Raw genomic sequence first — 27,965 nt, 5'->3', positions numbered from 1 at the left:
TATGTAAGCCACCTAACAATACATGTTTGCCCATTCTGCATGCAACACACAAGGAAACAAAGAAAGAAACATATAATGCAGATAGCTTAATCTAAAGCCTTCACATGATAGAATATCTTCAAAATAAACATTCCTAGATTTTACTGACAATTACGTAATATCATCATCAGTCAGATTAGATAACGTGTGGTGATACTGTGCTAGGTGTGTTGTTCATGATTTAATACTACACTTTGAAGCAGGTGAAGTATATAATGATTCACTAAAGAAAAACTGTAAGTATAATAGAATGTTTATATGTGTTAAGGTATTATTCCTTTGTTTTACAGTATTAAACTGGAAAATTGACACAGAAACACTTGAAGTGGCACAGATGAGGATTAAAATGGATGTCTTCTGGGTTGTAGCACCATATAACCTGGCTGTAGTTTACTGATGTTTCAGAGATGCCCTGATGGCACTACAACTCAGAATACAGCCATCTTTATACTTGCTGCCATGAGAACGTGAAATCATACTCAGTACAAAAAGGTCTGTATGAACTTTACTGGGTATTAGAAGAATGAAATTCTGGCATCAGAAACAGTTTTAATGTTTGAAATATTATATGTGATAGTGAGGACTACCAAAAGAAGTAACTAGAATCATACACAGAATGAAGACAAGTAGAATATAACAACATACACTGGAATATAAACCATTGGAACACATAGGTCCTGGACACCCAAAGAATAGAAGGAAATACCAAGTAAACATTCATATTTTGATAATATGCAGTAAGCCAAATCCTGCATAATTCTTGATGATTACAGTAAAGTGTTGATATCACTTGGTTTCTGGACTTTCTCATTTACCTCATAGTCTGAACAGAAAATATTGTTTTGGAATTTTTTTTTCTTAGATGAGGAGTACTTAATCATAAACACTGGAAGACTTTTATCAACTAGAACAATATTTTCTGCTATAATAATATGCATTACACGGATTTTAAGATTGAAAACAGCTTAAAACAGAGCACAGCCCTTTAGCCACCATTTTCTGTCTGGCTAACAATCAAAAGCCTAAAATGTCATTCTTTGTTCGTTTCAAACTTCAATAAATTCATACGATGTTCATAAGTAAAAAGCAATATGGCCACAGAAAACGATATACACAAAACGAAGTTAATGTATTTGATATAACAGTAGGCCTACTTGTTTGTTTTTACAGTTCACAATATGGAAGCGACTATATATCCTACTTTTAGTTCAGAGGATGAAATAAGCCAAATTCCACAGGTGAGTTATATGAACATGTTCTATATGTCTGGGTAGTATCATAATATTGTAAAATAAAAACAATCATTCTCTAAAGGTTTGTGCTACAACCTGATTCAGTTTAGTTTCTTAGTTTGTTAAAAAAAATTGCATTATTAACTGTGAAAGTTAATGTACGAGGTGCGATCGGAAAGTTTCAAGACTGCGCCTATAAAAACCCGTACACTTATCTCAGGTATTAAATTCATCCATCACCCTCGAAGTAGTTCCCCTGGGAGTGAACACAACGATCCCAGCGCCGCTGCCAAGCCTGGAAGCATCCCTGGAAATCTTTCTTTGTCAGCCTGTCAAGCACCATCTGCGATTCTGCCTGAATCTCTTCTATCGTCTCAAATCTCCTTCCCTTTAGCTGAATTTTCATCTTTGAGAAGAGGAAGAAGTCACACGGAGCTAAATCCGGCGAATAAGGAGGGTGCGGGATGACGGCCATGGTGTTTGAGGCCAAAAACTGCCGAACTGCTTCTGGTCCTCAGACAGGAGCCTTGGCACAAACTTGGCTGAGATGCGTCGCATGTGGAGTTCTTCCTTTAGAATCAGCTGACAGGTCCCATAGCCTATCCTAACAATGTCGCACAAGTCGTTGATGGTACGAAGTCGATCTTTGTGAATGGCCTGCCGAATCTTCGTAACATTTTCGGGCGTTGTGCTCGAAGATGGTCGTCCAGAACGCTCGTCATCATCGACAGAGGTTCGGCCATTTTTAAAACGTGAATGGCACATAAAAGTTTGTGCACGACCCATTGCGGACTCCCCAAATGCTTGCATTAGCGTTTCATAGGTTTCCGTAGCCGTTTTGGCGAGTCTTTGGCAAAATTTGATTTGTTCATGAAAATCCGCCATTCCGAAATCGCAGGAGGGTCGGTGTAATGCACTACCAAAACGCCCGTAACTAAGAAACAAATGCTAATTCGATGATGCCGGCTGGCACACTGATTCACTATGAATGTAGGCCGCACCCCCTAGCGGCAGAAGCTCGTACTACATCCGGTTCGCCCTCTATTGACACAGTCTTGAAACTTTCCGATCGCACCTCGTACTGTCAAGTGGGAGGACTGTTATGAATGATGAATTCTGAAGGATGTTGCAGGAAGCAGTCATAGATTATTTTTGAAGTACTCTCCCAGCATTTTATTAGGTAGACTGAGGAAGACAATGAAGAATGGCTCAGTCTTGTGTATTTGACTGTTTAAAACTCTAGTGTATTTCAGAACTTTCTCAGTCCAGGCCTGGTTTACTACTTTCTTTGTATTGAACTTTATGCATTGACACCATTGGCAAAGACATTAGGAGAAAACCAGGGCCTGGCTTACTTAAAAAATAGCTCAGTCCAACACATATGCATAGAGCGTGGTTTGATATATGTTAAGATGGCTTCTCACATGTATCCCATTTTATGTATTGCTGCTTCCTTTGTTAAAAAAGCTGACCTTTCCTAAGTGCAAGAAATATAGGTTTATGCTGGCAGACTGTGCATGTCTCCATCTATCTAGGGATGTGTGTCCCCTTTCAGGTTGTACACTGAACAAACATAATTTTTACTGTGGTCTTCTGTGTATTCTTGAAGTTGGTTACCAAAGTTATGAATGTATCACGTCCAACATCAGCTCTGAATGACCTTCAAGGAACATGAATCCTGTGACATCTAAGTAGACCACCAATGACTGGATGAACAAGAAACACAGGAATACCTGAACAAAAGCATGCAAAGTACCCTCTGCTGCAAGAACAAGGGAACCAATGAGCTTGAATTTCAGGCAAATGAAACAAGGGATGGGGCTATTAACTGGTCACCGTCACTTGAATGGACATCTATTCAACTTTAGACTAGTAAATAGCCCCACCTGTGAAAGATGTGACAATGAAGAAGAAATGGCCTTGCATATCCTGTACAATATTGAGGCCCTGGCTGAATTAAAATTGCATCACCTGGAAACCCACTTTATGAAACCATATGACTACCACAAGGCTCTATGAAAAAAAGTATTGCATTTCCTTCAGTGACTACTAGAGGGTTCAATCCAGACTTACCACAGTCACCATGCAAGGATCATTAATACACCCATCCTTTTTTATAATAACCTCATGTAATGTTTGGGACTCTTCTGGATCTGGGACATGTGGAGAAGATGTGGCTGATGGTTGACATCTAGTAAAGATGAGATTACTAGTAAACCACTACCTGATCAAAGTATGCTGACAAATGAATGCCATCTTAATTTTTTATTCAAAGCCAGCAGTGCACTTGAGAACTTGCTTTTCTAATTTAATATTTTCTTATAGGGAATACAGAATGGGTCATCAGAAGAAAAAAATAATCTCAGTCAAGATAAATGTCATGCAGAAATAAGTGATAATCAGATGTCAACAAATGTACTTCTTAGAAGACATGCTCCAACAAAGCTTGATGTATCTAATGATGCAACCATACTGAGGGATGAGACAAGTTATGTGACTGACACTTCACAGGTAACAAATATTCTAAGGCAGCAACTGCATTTATCAAGCAATGTCCATAGACTACAAGAGTGATGTATATGGAAACCTACATATTGTTAATGTTGTGAAGGGGAATGACTATCTCTTATACAAGTGTGGTTACTAACAAGCCCATTGTTCAACCCCCAGATAATATATAAGTGAATATGGACCAGCAGTACAATGATAATAATTAGGCATGGCATGTCACACATCCCACCAATAGCCCTATAGTCCACCTGATAAGAAACATTCCCCCTGCACAGCATCAGAACCGACTTCCACCCCGCAGGGCTTTTCTCGTGGTCGGTGGGCAGTAATAACCTCTTAACTAGCTTTAGGCTTTGTAAACACTGCAACTTCAAAGGTTTTACCAAGGTTTTTCGTCAGTTTTTCAGCACAGCCTCTTGCATGGCTATCTCTGACAATTATTTTATGCCCTTCCTTCCAACAGGTTTTCTGTTTTCTTTGCCTTCCACATTTACCCCAGATCTTTTGATTGCTCTGTCGGTTCTTTGAGGTTATATAATACTGAAAAACGATTTCAACTTGCTGTGCTCGCTTTATTTCTGGTTTTCCAGCCCCTTATACACACACTTTACTTACTTTTTTGCCATATACTTGCACTTTGTTCTGTTGACACATTTCCTTTTTTGGTGTACTTTCTCCCGACTCGTACTTTCACACACAGTTTCACAATTTCCCTCCATTTGAAGCAATCTAATGATTTTTTGGGGCTGATATAAGTTCTTGACTGGTTTGAAATTCTACAAGTCTTATGTGGCAGAAGGTATGTGAACTTATATGTATTGGACCGGAATTTTTTCATTGCAATTCAACAGGTTCTGGATTTGTGGCAAAAGGAAACAAAAGTGTGTAATTTTTTCATATTTTTATTGATAGTTGTCCCCCTTAGGGTGGAATCCGTATTGATCTGTCTGAAAGAGTACCTGTTCACTGTTCTCCTTGACGATCTCTCATTGAAATATAGGTAATCCATGATGTGAGGTTTGTGGAGTTCAGTTTGGAGGTTAAGTTTGTTTTTCGTATTTTGTCATGCATTGCATTGGCCATGTTAGAGAATTGAACGACATTGTAGACAAGTTATGTTTAGCAAGCTGTGCAGTAAAAATAAAATACATTATTATTAAAGCTAAAAAGAATCTGTTTTCGGAACAAGGAACTGTGATTTCTCTCTGAACAAAGAAATGTGATTTCACTTCTATTATCATATTATAGAACTTAACCAAGAGTCCAATGTCAGGATTGGAACATTGATTTTGTATGCTTGCAGTGTTGGAAGTGAAAGCACATTAGACAATACATACTGTTCTTAACGCTATAGTATCAAAACTCTATTGAACAGTCTTTTATGAGAAGCTGATAGTCACTTAGCTGGTTAAGATCTTTCTCATCTCATAAGAATCCAATTATTATTACCATATTCACAACATTTCACAACTAGACCATAATGTGAGCCAGCTTACAGTTAGTTTTATAATTCTGTGACACATTAATTTACACTTTAGTTTCAGAGCTGATTGCAATTTACAAATTCACAGGAACCTGTGAATTCAGTAAGAAATTCTGGAAAGATGGACACTTCTGAAGAATGTGACAAAAAGACCAGATATGCAGAATTTTGGAGCAAATTGAGCAAATGTTTTTCACAGCATACAAATGCATTACGAACAGTCTTCATTGTCATTTTCAATGCATGTATATTAGGCTATCTAATAACTGCTGTAATGTTTTTTAAAGCACAAGGTAAGACATTTGAAGTACAATATCACGAACATATTATATTATACTCGATATTATATTGTATTTGCAACATGAATTCTCAGTTTTCAAATAGGTTTAGAATTGACAGCTAATAATATTTACAATACTAAATATTGTACCAAAAATTAATGTAGTGTATCTACAGTGAATGGTGGTAACATTATAAACCAAATTAAGCTTCTATTGCATCTTACAAGACTTTACAAGTAACTGGACTGTTTTTGAAGAATTAAATCTGTATACATTGTCATTAATATTTAGCGAATATGAATACCTTCAATGTATTTCCTTTTGACTGCATTACATGCATTGTTATATTTCTGCATTGCCTGTAAATAGCCATGGAAATCATGTCTGTAAGTGAATATTGCTGTCTTCTGGGTTGTTGCGCTGTGTAGTCAGGTCGATGTGAACCAACGTTTCAGAGGTCATACTGCCTCCGTCATCAGGGCGATGAATATGCCAATAGGGTGTGTGGGGCTAGGTTTATAGGGCCGGAAAGTGAAAGGTGTAGCCTGCCCTATAAACCTAGCCCCACACACACCCTATTGGCATATTCATCGCCCTGATGACGGAGGCAGTATGATCTCTGAAACGTTGGTTAACATCGACCTGATTACACAGCGCAACAACCCAGAAGACAGCAATCTTCATACTCACCGCTGTGAAAACCTCAAATTTTACATGTCTGTGTCCCCCCCCCCCCTTCTCTTTCTTTCTAGAGATTGATGCACTGATAGTATTGTAGAATGTAAAATTGTTGTGGTCAACTTAGATTTGGTCCATGTTAATAAATGTGCTGCCATAAACATTCATAAGCTTAAAGTAGAATGCTCAGTTGACTGTTTTGAGCAAATAAATTCATGAGGATTAATTTCTTTGATCTCAAAAAAGGAAATAAGCAGTATTTTGATGTTTGCAGTTTATGATCTGTAGGGCTCTGGACTTTACCATTGGAGTCTTGGTGTTTTGTTTATGGGTGATACTAGTCTCATAAGCAATCACTACTTTTTACAAAAGATTATGTTTTTCCCAAAATCTTAAATGGTGAAATATGGTCATGTATTCTGGGAGAAAATGTGAACTGAAAGTATCTGATAACAAAATGTTAAGGAAAATAATTGACTTAAGTAAGATGGTGGGCTGAATGTGTTACTGATATGGATAAAACATATGAAGTACATACAAACTTTTGATATGGAAACATTTTGAAAGCAGCTAATTGTGCCTTACAAAGCAGTCTGTGGCCTCATACCATAGGGACGAATAAACATGAACTGAACAATAGAGAATACAAAAAAAATTAATCAGTGGTGAAGTTTCTTATTTGTATCTTGTTCTAATATTATTAGGATAATTTAATCAAGAATCTTACGATGAACTGAACATGCAGCTAGGACATGAGGACATTATGCCATTGTCTTTTTAAGGTCTAATAGCCATTATAATTTATCATAATAATAGTGTAACTTTAATTTCAATAAAGTACAGTGGCCAAGAACAACCACTTCAAGCCTTGGACTTCACAGTGTGCTCTTCCCAAAACAACAAGGTCAAACCTGAGTCTATAAAAGGCGGGGACCTCGAAGCAATGGGAACAGTCATTGGAGGCTCAGGGACAGACACACAGAATTACAGGATGGACTCCCTCTTGGACTGCACTTGACACCAAAATTCTTGCTAGAAACCTTTGACCCAGGAAGTGAAATGTGTAGCTTCACTCGTGACTGCTGTACAAGATCTCCATAATGTTTAGGCAATCTTATACCTGCTGGTGCATTGGTCCCATCTTACTGAACGAGCTCAGCACTGTGCTACACATCATCTATGCCATCACCAAAGGCTGGTCCATTACATTACTCTATGACCAACAAGGCACCAACGAGTTTGTTGGTGTTGCTCCCAACTTCTGGAGTGGCAGCCAGGCACCCCATCCCAGGATGGCCCTGTCAGTTTCCCAGCTTTTAGGATGCTAGACAACCTGCTGGGCCCAAGGCAAGAAGTAAAAGAGGTCAATTCATGCTATTTCATACATCCAGCACACCTGACATGCATCAAGCACAACTGCAGCAACATGGTCAGTAAAACCAGTTGACTTTGGCACAGACTACAGGGAAGAAATGATCAACGTATGAAATTATCTATTTAAGGACTAATATACCTTATCACTTATTGTAATTTACATTTTCAATAAAGTACAGTGGCCAGGAATAACAATTTCAGTCCTCAGACCTCATGGCCAGCTGTTCCCACAACAAGGTCCAACCTCAGCCTATGAAAGATGAGGGACTCAGAATAATGGGAGCAGTTATCAGAGGCTGGGGTACAGACTGAGAGAGACAATTATTCATGCGTCATATTGTGATATTAATTAAAATAATTATTTTATTTGTTTACCGTCAAATCACAATAAAATAGTAAGTTAAGATAATTAAAATGATTAAAATATCATCCTATGTTCCGTATCGAGCATTCGATTTACATCGGAACATTCACAACATGTTTCGGTTTATCAAACCGTCATCAGGTGTAAATTATAAACTTTTAAACTCAAATTACAATTATTTATAGTTTTTACAATTTTATAATTTTATCATCTTTCTCAGTATATTTTATGAAAGTTGTGTCTAGATATTATTAATATAACATTATTGTTGAGGTGGTGTTATTGATGTTTATACCAGTCTGTGAAGTAAAAGATTCGAAAACATTAATGAAATATGATTGAATATAGAAAACAAAATGAACTAAAATAATAAATAATAGCAAATAAACATACCATATATGAAATAGCAATCGGTTCAGATGTATTCAGAGGAGAGATCCAGAAGTGTTATCATCTCAGAACGAGGTTCGTTATTGACTGCGGTGTAAGTGGGTGAAAGGTGGTTTGTCAGGGTTGGGGTCAAGGTACTGGAGTGCATTAAAAATGGGGTTATTAAGAAAAATGTTATTGTCGTTTTGGCAGATGTTTTGTTTATAAGTTTGTTGTATGTGATATTTTTCTATTGTATCTCTGTGTCTTTTGTTTTTTACTATTTTTATAATGTCCATTGTTTCATTTATTGTATTATATGCATGTCCTGTATTTAGAATATGTTTTGCGTATGCAGAATTGTCTTTATTGTGTTTTATGGCTGCAATGTGTTCTTTGTATCTATGTGTGAAAGTGCGGCCTGTTTGACCTATATATGTTAATGGACAATCTTTACATTTTAATTTGTATATACCCGGTAAGTTATATTGATTGTTTATGTTTACTGGTGGTTTTTGTTTTAGGAGGTTTTTTATTGTGTTTTTTGTTTTGAAAGCAATTTTTTATTTTGTTTTCTTTAAATAGTTTAGTTATGAATTTGGTTTCTTTACCTATGTATGTAAAAGTGGCCCATTTATCTTGTATGTTTTCATTTTCGTTAGGTTTTGTTGTTTTATTAGGTTTTTTATTTAGTTTGTGGTTATTATATCCGTTTTCATTAAGAATTTGTTGGATGATGTTTAATTCTATTTGTTTGTTGTTTGTAGATATTGGATATAGATTTTTTCTGTTTAGTAAGTAATTGATGGACATTTGTTTATGTTCAAAGGGGTGGCAAGATGAGGCATGAATTATGGTGCTTGTGTTTGTAGGTTTTCTGTAAATTTTGAATTCAAAGTTTTTTGTTTTTCTTATTATAGTTAAATCTAAATAATTTAGTGTGTTGTTTTGTTCAGGTTCTAATGTAAATTGAATATTTTGATTTATGTTATTGAAATCTTTAAGTACTTGTTGGATATTTGTCTTTTTTGTATTGTAAATTATTATTATATCATCTACGTATCTGCTATAATATTGGATATGGTTTTTATTTAATATGTTTATTATGTTATTGTTACAATAATGTTATATTAATAATATCTAGACACAACTTTCATAAAATATACTGAGAAAGATGATAAAATTATAAAATTGTAAAAACTATAAATAATTGTAATTTGAGTTTAAAAGTTTATAATTTACACCTGATGACGGTTTGATAAACCGAAACATGTTGTGAATGTTCCGATGAAAATCGAATGCTCGATATGGAACATAAGATGATATTTTAATCATTTTAATTATCTTAACTTACTATTTTATTGTGATTTGACGGTAAACAAATATAATAATTATTTGAGAGAGACAAACACACAAAATTTTGATGGAAAAACTTCTTGAAAAGCAAGCTGGAAGACAGAGCTGAAGCTAGAAGTTAGAAGAAATAAAGATAACTGTCATCTGTATGTTACACCATGTAGTCTGGTAGAAACTGACTGATGCTTTGAAGGTGCTTATTACCTCCATCATCAGGGTAATGATAAAAGGCTGTAAGCACCTTTGAAATATTGGTGAATTTCTGGCAGACTACATGGCATTTTCCCAGAAGACAGTCTATCTTAATACTCGCTGGTGTGAGAATCTGAAATCTCACCAAATCAAGCATCAGTTGTAAGGAGATTCTAATTTGGAAAATGAAGTCATTGTAAGAGAAAATCAATTATGATGATGTTTCTCACTTCAGTTGGACACTGAGGACAGCAGTGATGAGGGGGAGAGGCCAAATCTAGGCAGTGGCAGAAGAACAGCAGCAGCAATTCTACACATGCTACACTGCCATTCAGAAGTCCTACTTCTGGCATGACTGTTCCTAATATCACAATAAATTCTAATCCCTTCAATAACTTTTCTGATTTTTCTTTCAAGTATCTTGCTGCTGAAGATCACTGCTGACAAAACAGACAGGTATTTCTGCCATCCTCTGCCAGAGAAATATCTGTTACTGAACATATAAGATTCATTTTTGAAGAAAAGAAAAGGGAGCTGTGAATGCTATGTGTATTTTACCTTGAGTCCAGATACAAGTTTAAAATGTGTTTCGAATTAACGGAAGTGATTTACTAGTCTCCAGAATAAGTTATAAAATGTAGTCAGTCATGTTAAAGAAGGTTCTCTCTAAACTAGTTTCGCTTTATTTTCAGGAGACTGTGACTTAGAATGGTGTGATGGACTGGGAATCCTCATCATAATACTAGGTCTTGTATATTTGGGACTTCTATATTATCACATCATCAAGAAATTCTTTGGCATGTTCTTAGAAAGGAACATATTGATACCAATCCATAATCAGTGGCACAGGCTTATGGCATACAGGTGAACAAGTTTTAAAGTCAATTCAAATAGCCATGCAATTTAAACTTTATTGTACATGAATAGGGGATTTAAACACCCTGAACTAAATGGCTGCTGTCTGGACTTTAACTGTGGGGTGAATGGTATGACAATATGCTGGTGTAATGTGTGGCCAACTGGATCATGCATATTCTGTAGTGCACAGGTTATTTAAAGCTTATCCATTACAGAGACCTCAAGTACTTGATCACTGGGATCCTGGGTTTGAATCCTGGTAATGGCATAAATGCCTGTCTGCATTATTCTATGTCATCCTGTGTAGGCAGAGAGACATGTAGATAAGGTAGTCACAATATATATATTTGTACAGACTGATTATTTGTCAGACCTTGTAAATCCCAGTTTTCTGTACAAGATGGTGTACATTGTATTTCTCAGCTCCTTACTCATTTTGCTACTATTTTGTTACTATGACAGAGGAGAAATAAAGAAAGGTGAAGGTTACTTCAGTCATAGAAATTTAAGAGCTGCAGAGGATTGGCCCACAGACTCTGATTGCTACGGTAAGGCTGCAACCTCAGAGTCAATAGCACTGGCTCCCACCTAAGATGTTCTCTGATGGCAGGGAAAGACATTTTCTTCCTCCCCTAATAGTGTTATGGTTATACCGCCCAATACTCGGTCCTCAGAGCAGGCAAGGTTGACTTTAAAGCAGGAGAGGCTGTATATGATGCATCACTGCTCCTTACACCCTAAAGAAAGGCGAAGCATATATAAAATATATTTTCACTGTATTTACAAATTCTTACAGCATGTATTAGTTTCATCATGTCTATCATGGTACCTATCAGTATGATCATGATGATGATAATAACATGTGTGATATTGAAAACATTGACCAAGCTGCTACATTTGAATTACCATTTACACCAGCTGATGAAGACTTGGTGAATACCCAATGGGCTGTTTGAAATATATTAAATAAGTAATTTCTGCTTAAGGCCATAATCATAAATAAATGAGAAGAGTTACCTTTTTTTTTATTTCATGAGTAAAGACTATGAAATTGCTGTTACTGTGAGAAGAATGCATATACAGAGAGGAGACAAGCCTCATGTGTAAATAAAATACATCTTATAATGTCATTCAAAAGGATGAATTTGTCCTTTCTTGTTGTGATACATGTCAATTTACTAGTTAGCTTTCAGATAAAGTCTTAATCAGTATCTCAAAGTTATTTTTTAAGAAAAATGAAATTGTTTTGGCAACAAAACATATTAATAATTTATAACTATTCTGTCTTTCTGTTACAGGTATTTGAAATTAACAATATATTTATTGCCATTAATAGCAGTAATAGTGTTCCTTGCTTTGGATACAGCTGACAACACTGAGAGACTAAAATCATGTATTGGGGTGGTTGTGATCATGGTACTAGGATTTGCATTTTCACGGCATCCTGGACAGGTAGATTTCATATCATTCAATATTCAAGTGTTTATTGCTGATTCCAAGATAGTGCAACTTCTGCATAAATGTTAGGAATTCATTGTAGTAAGCCTACTGAATTATAATTATAAAATAAATTGAACATCTTAATGCTTTGATGACAGTGATATAGTTTTAATTAACATAGTTGATAAATATAAAACAAAAATATAACAAGGAGGAAAGGAAAATAAGCAGAGGGTTCACCTAAAAACGGCTTGATTATTATGTTCTGAATAATGCAGTCTTGAAGTATATGTATCTTGTAGTAAGGGATTATTAAAATTATGCATCATTGTCTCAGATTCAATGGAGGCCAGTTCTATGTGGCTTGGGCATCCAATTTGTTCTTGGCTTGATCAGCGTTCGTTGGTCTGTTGGTCGTAGCATCTTCCAGTGCATTAGTGGCAAGGTTGCTACACTTCTTGCCTACAGTGATGCAGGATCAAGATTTGTGTATGGTGATTTTCTCATTGACAGTGGTGTTTTTGTATTCAAGGTATGTATACTAAAGATAGCTGTTTTATTTTATGTCAACATATATACATTAATTTAAAAGTATAACATTTGTGTGCATGTAAGTAAATGGGCATAATGTTAAAAATGTACTCAGGGATCCAAACTTTTTAAAGCTCATAACAGATTGTAATGAAAGTTAAAAGCTTGCATTAAAATAGAAGAATCATTATTTTGAACTCTTTTTGGTACAGATTTTTTGTTCTGTTTGTGTGTGTGTGTTTGTTCTATGCAGGTGCTGGTACTGCATGCCACTAGGAAAGAATCTTGTAATAAAATGCTTACATTCGAAGATGTCATGGTAGAGAATACTATCTGCTATATTTATTAGAGAAAATGTATGAATTCTGTGTTTTACAGTTGAGTCCACAATAACATCAACAGTTATAACATTAATTGTTAAATCTATGAGTAAAGAAAGTGATTGGCATGAAACTTAGTGACTAGTTTATGAATACACACTTAAGTTAACATGTGTACTGAAGTACTGTGCAAAATGGTGTTTCAGTTGTTTCTAATTGTTTGCTTTGGAATGTATGGAGATAGTGGCAAAATACATAACAATCATAGTTTCACAGTTCCTTCATCTGAATATTTCTTTCCTCACATCTGAAATATACTTATGTTTTGCAGTCTCTTTCAGTCATTTTCTTCCTGAGCTTCATCGTGCAGATTCTGTACTACTATGGTGTCATGCAATGGACTGTGATGCAAGTAGGCTGGTTACTGCAGAAGTCAATGGGGACAACTGTGTGTGAATCTGTCAATGCAGCTGCTAGTATTTTTCTTGGCATGGCAAGTATTTAAACATGAAGAAGTAAATAACATTGGAATAATGAGGCTATTTTTAGCAGCATTTCACTTTGTCTTGTAATATGGATGTTTTTATATTATTAACCTTATCATCATGAATTTGATGTCTGTAACTAATATTTTCAGGAATGTACATATCAGACTTTAGTACTGAATGCATTGTGGAACATAATTATGAACCATTTGTGTTCATATTTTATTAAGTACTAGTATATACCACATAAAAAGGTTTTAAATATTACATTACACTTTGTGTTGTGTCAGTGTTTCATACATTGAAGCAATTTTTAGGAAAATGGCAGTTTGATTTGCATCATGTAAAGTAGTGGTTATATTATACTAATTATTGACCAAGATTAAATTTTCCCAACAGTCTTTAGTGCAGATCCAAAATACAAGTTTTCATCAAAATCTACTGAGTAGTTCTGGAAATGAAACGTGTTCTGTATTCATGTGTTCATTTTATGCTTGATGTGCAAAGAATCCACAGTAAATTATCAGCCAGTATTCCTGTGGCTTACTGGTTACAGGGAGAATCTCCATTACTGTTCAAGCCATACATTAAGGATCTTACCAAGTCAGAAATACATGCTGTCATGACTGAAGGCTTTGCTACAGTTGCTGGTAAGTCAGTAGGAATGATCCTGGTTAGAACATGAAATTAAACACTGAGATTTTAGTCAGGATTGACTGATCCCTTTATGAACACATACGAGGTGCGATCGGAAAGTTTCAAGACTGCGCCTATAAAAACCCGTACACTTATCTCAGGTATTAAATTCATCCATCACCCTCGAAGTAGTTCCCCTGGGAGTGAACACAACGATCCCAGCGCCGCTGCCAAGCCTGGAAGCATCCCTGGAAATCTTTCTTTGTCAGCCTGTCAAGCACCATCTGCGATTCTGCCTGAATCTCTTCTATCGTCTCAAATCTCCTTCCCTTTAGCTGAATTTTCATCTTTGGGAAGAGGAAGAAGTCACACGGAGCTAAATCCGGCGAATAAGGAGGGTGCGGGATGACGGCCATGGTGTTTGAGGCCAAAAACTGCCGAACTTTGAGGGCGGTGTGTGCTGGCACATTGTCATGATGCAGCAGCCAGTTGTGGTTGCGCCACTTTGCCGGCCGCTTCCATCTCACATCTTCACGCAACCGCCTCAGGACCCCACAATAAAATTCAGCATTGACCATCTGACCTGCAGGAAGAAACTCCCTATGGACGATCCCCTCCTGGTCAAAAAAACAGATCAGCATTGACTTCACATTGCTCTTGACCTGTCTTGCCTTCTTCAGTCGTGGTGACGATGGGCTCTTCCATTGTGAAGATTGCTGCTTAGTTTCCGGATCGTACCCGTAAACCCAGCTTTCATCACCTGTGATAACCTTAGAAAGGAAGTTGGGATCGGTTCTTGCAAGATCTTTGAGCGCCTGGCAAACGAGAAGTCGATTCTGCTTCTGGTCCTCAGACAGGAGCCTTGGCACAAACTTGGCTGCGATGCGTCGCATGTGGAGTTCTTCCTTTAGAATCAGCTGACAGGTCCCATAGCCTATCCCAACAATGTCGCACAAGTCGTTGATGGTACGACGTCGATCTTCGTGAATGGCCTGCCAAATCTTCGTAACATTTTCGGGTGTTGTGCTCGAAGATGGTCGTCCAGAACGCTCGTCATCATCGACAGAGGTACGTCCATTTTTAAAACGTGAATGCCACATAAAAGTTTGTGCACAACCCATTGCGGACTCCCCAAATGCTTGCTTTAGCATTTCATAGGTTTCCGTAGCCGTTTTGGCGAGTCTTTGGCAAAATTTGATTTGTTCATGATAATCCGCCATTCCGAAATCGCAGGAGGGTCGGTGTAATGCACTACCAAAACGCCCGTAACTAAGAAACAAATGCTAATTCGATGATGCCGGCTGGCACACTGATTCACTATGAATGTAGGCCGCACCCCCTAGCGGCAGAAGCTCGTACTACATCCGGTTCGCCCTCTATTGACACCGTCTTGAAACTTTCCGATTGCACCTCGTATGTTCATTAAAAAGATAGTTCTAATACGAAGTCAGTGTTTCCAATTTTAAATATACAAATTTCATGTTCTCTTTATAGTAATCATATAAGTTTATTCCTTGATGCAACAAAGAATATGGCAACACCATATACGTATTTATTATCACAGTTGGAAACTTCGTGATTATTGCTGTATCTATGTGAACATTCAGTGTGCACATTCCAGGTTCAGTAATGGCAGCATACATCAATTTTGGAGTGGAACCAATGCATCTCCTGACAGCATCTATCATGTCTGCCCCAGCTGCTCTCTGTTTTTCAAAACTTTTCTATCCAGAAATCGAACAGAGTAAAACAGCAGTAGAACATATGGTTGCAGTGAAAGGGTAAGTCAGTATTCTGTCAATAAATCATAATTTGTACTCTTCCCCAAATATTCAAATATCAGGGTGATCAAATCAAAGAGATGGGAATAACATGTAGAATGCATGGGAGAAATGTAGACTGCATACAAAAATTTTTACTGAAAAGCCTGAAGAGAAGAAACTGCTTGGCATATATAAGTATAAATGGATTCTAAAGAAATATGGATACTTGTTTGAACAGTGAAAGGAGCATACTAGGTTGGTGCATGCACATGTGACATCCAAATCAAAATGGTAGCAAGAGTGGAGATTTGGACAAGTATACAGGTGAGAAGTTTGATACGTTTTCTGCATGCAAAGGGCAACAAACCAAAGCCAATTCATCAGGAATTTATGGGAAATGCGTTATGAGCAAGAAACAAGTTTCTGTATGGTGCACAGCATTCCAATTCAGACCTAGAAATGGTTCCATCAGTACAGGCTGTAGGTGCTGCAGCTTTGTATACATAGTCCTGACTTGGTACCCTCAGACTTTTACATCTTTGGGTCCCTGAAACAAAATTTATCAGGGCAGTGGTTTGTGAATGATGATGATATTGCAGCAGTGATCGTGAAGACCTTCAACCTTGTGGGGATAAAGAAGAGACATAATAGCTAAAACAGTTAAAAAGTTGACTAATGACTGGGGTGCCAGTTTCTGGAAGGGTATTGAGTTTTGTTTTTGTTTTTATTGATACACATTGCATAGTTTTATTCAGAATTGTTAAAGCAGGAATAATTTGAGTCAAAAAAGGGAGCATATAAAAATCTGAATTTCTTCCAGACAGTATGCAGGTATGTTGCGCTGGAACATATTTTATGAAATACAGAATTAAAAAACAATTTCAAAATCTTGCAAAATTTGTCCAAAGGTAAACTAATTTGTATTACATTTATAACACTAATGATCCTGTTTGGCACACTCATTATGCATTCCATGTCATAGCGATGAAAACAGTGTTTTGGATGCTGCAACAAATGGGGCACTACTAGGGATACAGATGGTGCTTGGAATTGCTGCCAACCTTATTGCATTTGTGTCATTCATTGCATTTATTAATGGAGTGCTCTCTTGGCTTGGCATGCTTGTGGGTATTGAAGCTCTGACATTGGAGGTGAGTTATAAAACTGCTAGGAGTGAACTTAATCCTATTGTATTTATGAGGAAAAATTAATAAACCTCAAATAACTGTAAAGGAATACACTTTTATTGTAGTAAATATTGTAAGTGTACAATTATGTTGACTGGATATGTTATCATGGAAAGTACAATATGATAATCCACATTTATAGTGCTCTACAACCACATTAACTTTAAAACCCAACAATGAATTGTAACATGAAAATATGTTCAGGCTTCAAGCTGAGTAAGCATCCACCATTACTGATATGCAGTTAACACTTCATTGTCATGTCTCCATATTCTAGGGACTGGGGTTTCCCCACATTATGACTGTCTCAATAAATGTAATGAAATTTGGTACAGAACATTTTATTAAACATTGTCTGTATCAGCCATTGACAATTGGTAAGAATTTCACAGATATTTCAGTGGTTAGTTTTCTTAATTTTCTTTGTGCTGACATTGATAGCTTACTTTGTACTTTGTACTTTGTTCTACTTACTTCACAGCAAGAAATTTGTACAGTCTCAGTTCCACTAAATAATTAAAGATAGCTGCATGTTACATATCCTGAAGAAAACAAGTATAAGTTTATGTTCATCTGATTCCAAGAAGAGTTTGTAGAAATTACATGTGTTTAAACAGTCTGTTTAGTCCACTTTCATTTGTCTGTAAATGTTTTTATATTATATTTACTAACTAACTAGATGGCTTACTAAACCTGAAGGTTCATCACCAAATTAACCAAAACCCTTCACCAGACCCTGTCCTGGGCCAACAAATTCCAGTCTCTTTCAACTCATATCTCCCATAGATCCTGCCTGACATTATCCTCCCATCTACGTCCAGGTCTCCCCAGCGGTATCTTTCCCTCAGGCTTCCAAACCAATATTAATATGAAAAAGTGGAAACGTTATAATTAAAATATGATAAGTAGAAAAAACAAATCACTTTACAATATTCAGGCGACCAAGTCTTCTGAAACACTATGTGCTATGCCATTGTAAACATTGTATCACTTGTCCTAGTACAATGGGTGTATAAATCCCATTCTAGCCTGGCAGATCATTTCGGTAAAACATTTATTATAATTCTTTTATCAGTATGAATGAATTTCAATAAAAATTCAACTTCTATACAATAAATGTTCATCTTTTCATGTCCATGTCTTCATAGTTCAGATACTGTTCTTAATATGTCATTGTCAATCAGATTAAAACTCATTAGCCTTGACATGAAGTTGCATTTAGTCAACTTCTTGACTTCTGACCATCAGAAAAAAAAGGTCCTGTATGGCCATTGAAAAGCCTGATGATTATAATGTTGAGACAAAAGTAGATCACTTATTAGCCTAACTTTATGACCAGAATTTAAAGAAAAAGGCCAATAATTTTCATTATGAAGTGATTTTAATTGTATGTTATGATTGGCTTCAGTTTATCACCGGGAAAGTTTTCATCCCATTGGCATGGATAATGGGTGTTAAATGGGAGGAATGTGATGAGGTAGCCAGACTTGTTGGTATCAAGACAATAATAAATGAATTTGTCGCTTATCAGCAGATGGGTGAGAGTAAACGTGCTGGGTTGCTGTCAGTAAGTATTGTAATTTTTAAAATATTTAGGGAAAACAATGTAGGTAAAATCCTAAAGGTTTCATGCATAAGGCAAGCTTTACTAAGATAGACTGCCTTTCAATATCTTTTTGAACTAAGATTTCACATAACTATTGTGCAGTTTCTTTAGTGTCTTGAAGTATAATATTATGTCCATATCAGTGTAAAATAATGAAATCAGAGTTTAATATATATACCACAATTCCAAGTAAAATAAATCTTTCATGTGAGCAGCAGGAATTTTACAACTTATAGTTTCACTGTAAACATGCTTCTTTTCATAGCCTTAGAATTTTATACCTTAGGCATAGATGGTAGGATCTTAAGAGATATACAGTGACATTTGAATTTGTCTGACTCAGAATGTAGTCCAGAAATATACATTTGTTAACATGAAAGTGAATAAACTTCTCACATTCTATAAAAGCAAGTAATATCTTGCTAACTGAATTACTGAAGAAAGTACTATGGAGTTAGTTTAATATATTTTTCTATCAGTTCTTAATGATTTTTGCAGTGTTGTCTGATCTCATTATTGTTTAATTTAACATACTGTGAGTTATGACATATGCACTCAAATTGCATGTGATTAAAGGAAGAGAAAGTATGTGTTGGTGGTTCTGCTGCTACTGTTGTGCACTTAATCAGATGTCTGTCTGTGTGTGTGTGAGTACATGCATGAGAAAGCTAGCAAGAATGAAAGATAGTATGGAGAGAGTATAAACAAGACTGCTTGTGAAGATGAATGTAAGAAACTCATGAATGTGTGAATCAGCCTTAAAAGGATTATCAGTTGATTTTCATGTTGCATATATCAGAGTAATGCTCTCATAATGCACTTTTCCAACAGCCCAGATCAGAAATGATAGCAACATATGCACTCTGTGGTTTCTCAAACCCAGGATCTATAGGCATTTTTGTTGGAGCACTAATAACACTGGCTCCTGAGAAGAGAGGTGCAATAACTGAAGTAGCTTTCCGAGCCTTCATTGCAGGCAGTGCAACCTGTTTCCTCACTGCAAGCATAGCTGGTAGGTTTCAGATTCTGTTGTTTCAACAGTCATTGTTCCATATTTGTAAATTTACTATTCACCCTTTTATTTATTTGTGACTGAGGTCGCAGCAATACATTATCACAATTTTTCCTAGAAGACTTTCTGTGATGTATTTTGCAAGTTTTGTACAGTTTCTCAGTATATAATCCTTGTGCAGCCTGTCAGTGTCTGCCTCAGCCCACACCTCATTGTTGTACCAGGGCAACATCTTATGAAGTTAAGCTTTTTTTTATGTGCCCATTGTTTTTTGTTTTAAGAAAGATAGGTAAGTAAAGTAAAGTTTGTCCCACTATACGCCTTGTAGGCGTTTGGGGTGAGTGGAGGTATAGCTCCTCTCTTCCTTGACCTCGGCACTAGATGGGGGTGAGTGGTCAACATCACGCCCCGGCCGGCTTTACCCCCGGGAAAGGACCCCGGTACCCATTGTAGAGGAGGCTGGGTGGGCCCCAGAGCCGGTCTGGACGCAGAGGCTAGAGGAAAAATCCTCTGCCCCCGTCGGGGATCGAACCCCGGTCGTCCAGCCCGTAGCTAGTCATTATACTGACTGAGCTATCCCGGCTCATAAGATGGAAAGAGAATAATAACACCAATTTCATTACCATTTTTATTTGGTATATTGAACAGAAAAATAATTGCTTTGGAAATTATATTCAGCTTAATGAAGAAAATGAGTGAGGAAGGAGGCATTATTACAAAATTCATGAAACGATTACATATATACATTTACTCCTTGTTATGTGCATGCTTCATTTTAATGCAACTAACTACATTGATTTCAATTAATAGAACTCGTTTTAATCTGAATTGCTTGCTGACCAATTGAATAAAGTGGTGAGGAAGGGGAGTAGAATATTGTTTTTTTGGCTGAGGAGGATTATCTGATGGAAGGGAGGTTCTCTCTTCAGTTTATGTGAATTTACCCTCTACAGCTTTAATTTGGAATATAACTGTGACTTAAATTTAAGAGTACCTGTATCAAGGTCCACATCCCATTCACATATGTCACTAATCATGATAGTATCAAAAAACATTCCTTATGAAGGTATGCCCATTTATTGATTTTTATCAGAATAAAGTACACATCATATGCAAATTGGATAACACAGTGAAAGTGGCAGTATATAGCAGGCGAGTACAAAAGAACTTTATACTTTCAAAATGATACAGAAAAAAAGTGATATAATTAGAATTTTACAAATATGTCAGTTGATAGAAAAACTCTCAAAGTTCTGTATACAACTCACAGGCACTCAGTATGTGCTGCATGAGTCACGTGGCAGATGTCGAGACAATAATCCAACCCATCCCAAACTTTGTGCAGTGTCCCTTATGATCAAAGCTATGACAATTGTGATTCACTGCCTCAACTCTGCTAAAGATTGCAATCTAAATTGGTTCTTAGCTGGGTGTTTCCATGTGAAATTGTGTATGAAGTGCATGTTGCACAGCTGTTTCAGATTCTTCTTTTGCTGCCTTTAGAACACACCAACTCCTCTGTTGTGGGGTACCATTTTCAAAACTATTGGTTTGTAGTGGAGATGTGCAACAACAATCACCCGGGTCCTTGAAACAAAACTTTGAGAGTATTTCTGTTGCCTGACGTGGGTGTGAAGTTCTTTGTTTTCTGTATCATTTTGAAAGTGTAAAGTTCCTTTGTGTCAATAGTATATTTTGTGCCATATTTTATTATATGCATGAGTGCACTTTTATTCTTGTAAATGCTCCATTATTTGTCTATCTACTTTGTATATATGGAGTAAAATTTCATTAAGCATATTTTTAACTCATTGATATTGGAATTTGTTTGTATGTGTTTATCCTATATCTGAATGTAATTCAGAAACAATTATGAAAATAATGAATTTCCCAATGATGTGTTCATCTTGTCTTCTTTTTGCATTGGATTCTGTACAAACAAAACATATCCTGCAAGTGTTATAAAAGTGAATGGCAATCCTTCTTGGCTACAAGTTAAATTACATATTTAATACAGGGAATAAAACTATGATTGAGCCCACATTCTAATACAGTATAGAATAAATCTGTTTCCTTCAACTAGTTAAGAGTGAATATTAGTTTTAATGAAATCATGTGAAAAACCCTTGTCTAGTAAAGTCACAATAATTATGTATTATTAATACTGTTTAATGTTTAATTTAAAAGTCAGATTTATTAACTTGTGTCAATACTGCTTCTGAAAGAGTTTGTTTGTTCATTTTTCTCATGATGAACATACATTATTTGTGTTCAGTTAGGAAAGTGAGGGTAAAAACTGGTAAGAATCATTGTGTAGGATGTATTAGTGTCTTTCCAGTGTGAACAGGTTTTAACCTCAATACATTTTTTAAAAAATAGTAGATCAATAGATAGATAGTTTAAAAAAAATTAAGGAGGGGCTCTTTCTTGGCCTGACAAATTAGATGTAATTTCCTTTCACCATAACCTTTGAAACATATTGCATCATGATTAATCAAGGCAACAGGTAATGGCCAAAGAAAGTCCTTCTGTGACAAAGTAGATCACTAACTTATAAATTATAAGACATTCTTTACATTTATACTGTAGTTACACTTAGCAGTTTCTAAAAACAATTTAACTTTCCTTTTTCATTAATAATTAATTCAGGAAACGTTAAAAAGTATTATTCATCATTAAACATTTCAGCTTTTCTCAATACTGTTTGCAAATTACAATCTAATTGCTACTGTGGTGTGCATGAATATGTGTATATACATAATTACAAGAAAATATGAATTATGTTCTGGATACCACTGTATTTTTAATAAAGATGCACGTATTTCTCATGGTAATGTGATATCGACACCTTTGATCATATTCTTTTTCATAAGTACAGACTGAAGCAGTCAAACAAATCATTCAAAACATTTGTTATTTTTTTTATTTTTCTAGCTTATTTGAATTTCTAGAAGTAATTATGTGTGAACAGTAATTTCTCATTAAATATTTATATACATTTTAGTGATGCAAAATAACTACAAAGCCTACACATTCATGTCAACCAAAATATATCCCGAGAATTCCACTCATTAGTTACAATAGGGATATTTATAAAAGTATAATATTCTCAAAATCCATTTACAACATTATTAATCTGTACTTGGACTGACTCTTTCCTTTCCAGGAATGTTAACATCAGATGAAGATCTCTTATCCTCACCTGTAACAATGGCTGTTTTTGATACATAAGTTTTATAGGTGAGATTGTGTGGTCACATTGGCTGTAGATGGCTGTCTGCTGGGTTATAACACCATGCAGTCTGGTAGCCCTGATTACAGAGGCAGCAGGTACCTCTAAAACGATGGTAAACTTATACCAGACTACACAGTGCTAAAACTCAGATGACAACCGTCTTCGTACTCACTGTCGTGGGAACCTCGGATCCTAAATTGACTGCAGATTGTACTGTATTGCATACTTGAATATTTTAATGAAGTTGAAGCAACTAGTAGAAATCAGTGGTAAATCAAATAAACAGTTTAGTGCATAGTGAAATAGATATTTTAAAACAGCAGAGATTATATTATGGCTTGAGACCACATATGGTGATGGTTTCAGTGTGGGGGTGGGAATGGAGAATTTTATTAAGTGTTCACACAAGGTGCATGAAATGACTCTACAGAACACAGAGTGACTCGTCGATTAGTTCATGGTATTTTATTCAAAGGTACTGCTTGGACATTCATTAGCCACAGCATAGTAAGTCTCTGCATAGGGCAAAGAGTTTGCCGCAACTTTGGACATATACATCATTCTCATTAAATATTGTGATTTGTTCTAGTGATCAGTCATCTGTGAGGGTTCTTGTATTTGTGTTCACTTACAGTGAGGTACCTTCTTGTTAAGATTTCCTTAGAAAAAACGTCATGTAGTTGTAAATTTTGTTGGCATCATCAGGATTCACCATTACTCAGTGAACCATATGTTTCAAAATTATATAAGAAGTGACATGAAATGGGTTTATTGCTGATATGAGGATGTATCAACCAGATTATGACACTGTGAGATTCAGATATAGCATAATAAAATTGAACCATAAATATCCTGAAATTTTGGCCACAGAGAATGTCTATGGTGCACCATCTTCAATTTACGTACCTAATTTGAATAGTTAACTTTTCTAATTGGCTACTTAGAAATATTCACAGTACTGTACTTGTCCATTTCTGTTCATGATGGTTGAATCCTGATTTTATCTCATTGGTTATATAAACTCCCAGCACACATGTCACTGGGATACTGAAAACCTCATATTATTCACAAGATCCTATTATATGACAAGTATAATGTGCTGTAAATGTTATAAGAATTATAGACTCCATATTCTGTTCTGACACTGTCAATTCAGAGCAATATGTGAACAGTAATTTGGAGCCCTTCGAAGAAATAACTGAAGAAGAAAACAGTTATATATTTTTTCAGAAGGACACTACACTAGCACACATTAAAAAACATTTAATGTTGGCACTTCAGAAATTTGTCAGTGAACAAATAAGTAAAAAAGGACTATGGCTGAATGTGTGTGATTTTTATCTGTGCATAAAGTTTAAGCATAAATAACATACACACTTTGGAAGCTTTATATATCAATATATGTTGTATTATTATAGAACTCATATGAACTTCAGTTTGTGCCACAGAATATGTTACATGGTGTGAAATATTCTAGGATATTTAAGGACATCACTTTCAGAAGTTATTGTAATATCAGGCAAGTAAATTGGTTTTACTGAAATCACCTTCTGAATGAGGACAGTACATCAGTTATATTATGCAGTAGCCTGTGATTATATTATGGAAGTGAACTCTTAACTGGTGGTTTCTTGCACTACAGTCACACATTAATAAGGTTGCAAAGAAAGGAATGAGCTACTCTGCATTTAAGTGAAATTTGTTGTTGGAGTCCACACTAAATGTTAGGAAGATTTCAGTTTGGTGGGTTAAATTCAATTGAATACCCATCTTATTTACATGAAACTTAAATGTCAAATGTTTTGCTAAGTATGTTTGTGTATATCATTAAGACCTAAATTTAGATATGAAAGTTAACAGAGTGCAAAAAATAAATTTATTCCTCTTATGCTGAGTAACTTTCTCAACAACAGGACTTGTCAAACATTGTCTTCAATAGTCCATCAATACACAAAAATAATATATTTCATACCACTATTAACACCAACTTTATTAGAATTGCTGCTGATACAAATATAAGTACATATAGTTATGACATGTTTTGGCCTCTATAGGCCATCTTCAGGTAGCATGCAGTACTATATGTAACCTATCACATATGTGTGGTCTGATGTGCTGGTCATTAGAAGTAAGAGGTACTGTATTAGAAGTAACATTAAAACATGGAATATAAAAACCCATTAAAATACAATAACCATAAAATATAAAAGTTGAAGATAGATACATGTATATATTGAAATATGAGCTGTGTGCTTTAGGATTTAGTATTTCATTATTTTGTGCTTTTCAAAGCATGTACATGTAATGTATAAAGTGAAGCTTTCATGGCAAATGAAGTTGATGAAAGACTCTCGGGTTATGAACCGCGTCAGGTGGCTGAGTGGTGAATAAACCATATCTTCTGTCAACGTTTCAAGAACAATCTCTGCTCTCATCCTTAGGGCTGCTATGTAATAAGTCTGATCCTTTGTAGCATGCTTGCCGATGGTAACTGCAGTTCGTGAGTGCACTACAAGGGTTTATATTTGTTATGCAGCAGTCCCGAGGATGAGAGCAGAGATTTTTCTTGAAACGTTGGCGGAAGATATGGTTTATTCACCACTCAACCACCTGATGTGGCCCGTAATCCGAGAGTCTTTCCTCAATCATGTGCATGTAATGCTGCACTCATGCAGTAATAATGGTAGAAGTGGGTAAGCAACTGGTCATGAGACAAGTAACAAAAGTGAGGAATACAGAGCTTGAAGATTTCTGTCTTCTGGGTTGTTGCGCCGTGTAGTCTGGTCGATGCTAACCAACGTTTCAGAGGTCATACTGCCTCCGTCATCAGGGTGATGAATATGCCAATAGGGTGTGTGGGGCTAGGTTTATAGGGCCGGAATGTGAGAGGTGTAGCCTGCCCCGAGCCAATGGGAGCGCGTGGGCGAGTGTGGGAGAGCTAGATGACTGGACATACAGTGTTACCACATGTCATGAGGGTGGATAAAGACAACACTGTCCTGTAAAGTAAGGAGGCATAGAAGTGGCTTCCAGTTCTGACATTAACTGTTATGAACCCTGTGACAAAATCTATTGACTGTTGAAGTACTTTTGTCAAGGTGAAATACACAACAAAGTGCATGCCACAACTGACAGATGAGAGCTTTGTTCTGGCTAGGTGTAATTAGAAGAGAATATAAGAACATTGGTGACAACACAGTAAGTACCTGTACTCCATCCTTTTGGATCCACATACCTTTGTGAAATTGCCATAATGACCTACTTTAAAGTACACAGATAAGCAGACTGGATGCTGAAGATTCACTGTGCCTCATCATCAGCAAGCCACCTCTTTGTATAATGAAGGCGTAATTCTAAATGTCACATTAATGGTGAGTCACTCTTTTAATACTTGTTACAATCTGATATAGTAAATGCATAAAAACATTTCACATTTCAATAAAGTTTTGTAATTTTTACATTTTATTGGTAATATGATAGTATGAGAAGTGCTGTATTAAAAACTATTCAATATATGAAAATTTATGTAACTAGGAATATGGTTTTTTAAATAATTTGTATAATACTACATTGTTCTGTATCATGATATATTTTTCATGCATTCCACCATAAAATTTGTTAGTTGATAAAACTTATATTTTAAATTTTAGTGTATTTTTAAGTACATGGAACTGTATCAATTAATGATTCATAAAGTATGACAAACACTGCAGGGACTTTTGTACAAAAAGGGGACAAATTTATGGTCTTTTGAATCCTTATTAATGAGACTTATCTGTGGATGCACTTGTATCTTGGGTCATGTTACATTCTATTACAGGATGTACTTTACATATATGTTGTAATTTTTGGTCATATTTAGGTAAAGATAGTTCTGAAATTATTTACAAGAACACTGAATTTCTGATGGTGTTTGTGTGTCCTTTGTGTAAAATGAAGGCATGACGGAGGATCTGTCTGTGTGTCATTTTGTATATTATATATCTCTGGAATGAACACAACTTGATGACATTTGGTATCTGGAGTTTTTACCAAAAATGTCATTTGAATTTCATTCTGATTCGCATATATCCAGGATATGTATTCAACAGTTATTGGATAAAAAATAGGAGTACGATACATCAGCTATTTATAGACTTCAAAAGAGCTTACGATTTGGTTAACAAAGAAGTATTACTCAGCATTCTCACTGAATTTGGAATACTGATTTAATTAGTTAGGATGATTAAAATGTATCAGAATAGGCCATGCCATAGCTGTGACCAGCTTCCAACCATTGAGGTCCATGTTTGTTTCCGGGCAGTTTATGTGAGATTTGGCAGTGGGACACCTTGCTCTTCAACGTTACTTTAGAATACACCATTAGGAAGGTCCTAGTAAAAAAATATCAAACAAGTAAATGTAGAAATAAGTTTACAACTTGTCACCAGACTGCAAAACAAAATGATAACATAAAGGTAAAAATCCTTTGAATGTATGGCAAAGTTGACATATTTAGGAATTACAGTAACAAATCAAAATTGAATTTACAAAGAAATTATGAGATTAAATCCAGAGAATGCTTGCTGCCATTTAGTTCAGAATCTTTTGTCTACCCACCTGCTATCTAAAAGTTTATATATTAAAATGTACAAAAATATAATTTTACTGGTTGTTTTGTATGAGTGCAAAACTTGGTCTCTCACAGAAAGGGAAAAAACAGAACAGGGTGCTGAGAGATGAGGGGGCAGAACATGTAGCTTGCATGGGGAGTTAAGAAATTAAAAACATTTTAGTTGGGAATCCTGAAGGGTAAAGATCGCTCTAAAGACATAGGTATAGATTGAAGGGTAATACTAAAATGTATCATAGGAAAATAAGGCGCAGTGTTGTGGACTGGGTTTATCTGCCTCAGGATAGGGACCAGTGGTGGGCTCCTCTGAATACAATAAGGAATGTTCGGGTTCAAATGTGGTGTGGAATTTCTTGACTAGATGAATGGCTGTCAGCTTCATAAGAAGAACTCTGCTCCAC

The 27,965-nt window shown here is 35.9% G+C and overlaps 1 protein-coding gene across 1 annotated transcript; it reads left to right on the top strand.

Moving 5' to 3' along the window:
- Window positions 1–203: 203 nt before the first annotated feature.
- LOC110837382 (uncharacterized) lies at window positions 204–26,587 on the top strand. Its single transcript, XM_022079440.2, has 14 exons — window positions 204–275; window positions 1,210–1,277; window positions 3,597–3,782; window positions 5,354–5,558; window positions 10,572–10,743; window positions 12,036–12,189; window positions 12,515–12,709; window positions 13,360–13,521; window positions 14,070–14,163; window positions 15,771–15,930; window positions 16,895–17,063; window positions 18,508–18,666; window positions 19,537–19,717; window positions 22,884–26,587. The coding sequence occupies exons 2-14, from the start codon at window positions 1,218–1,220 to the stop codon at window positions 22,946–22,948; spliced, it is 1,962 nt and encodes a 653-aa protein (XP_021935132.1). The 5' UTR covers window positions 204–275; window positions 1,210–1,217; the 3' UTR covers window positions 22,949–26,587.
- Window positions 26,588–27,965: the final 1,378 nt, after the last annotated feature.

The sequence above is a fragment of the Zootermopsis nevadensis genome, unplaced genomic scaffold (genome assembly GCF_977971745.1).
Source record: "Zootermopsis nevadensis isolate Lab colony 2312 unplaced genomic scaffold, Znev_1.0 Znev_ptg000018l, whole genome shotgun sequence".
Lineage (NCBI taxonomy): Eukaryota > Metazoa > Arthropoda > Insecta > Blattodea > Termopsidae > Zootermopsis > Zootermopsis nevadensis.
The sequence above is the reverse complement of the archived record's forward strand: the minus strand, read 5'-3'. Positions and strand labels throughout refer to the sequence as shown.

Excerpts from the sequence above, each read along its gene's own strand:
- LOC110837382 (XM_022079440.2), top strand. The coding sequence starts at position 1,218 with ATGGAAGCGACTATATATCCTACTTTTAGTTCAGAGGATGAAATAAGC. Across the intron at positions 1,278-3,596 it reads AAATAAGCCAAATTCCACAG|GGAATACAGAATGGGTCATC; the intron begins GTGAGTTATATG and ends ATTTTCTTATAG. Across the intron at positions 3,783-5,353 it reads ATGTGACTGACACTTCACAG|GAACCTGTGAATTCAGTAAG; the intron begins GTAACAAATATT and ends ACAAATTCACAG.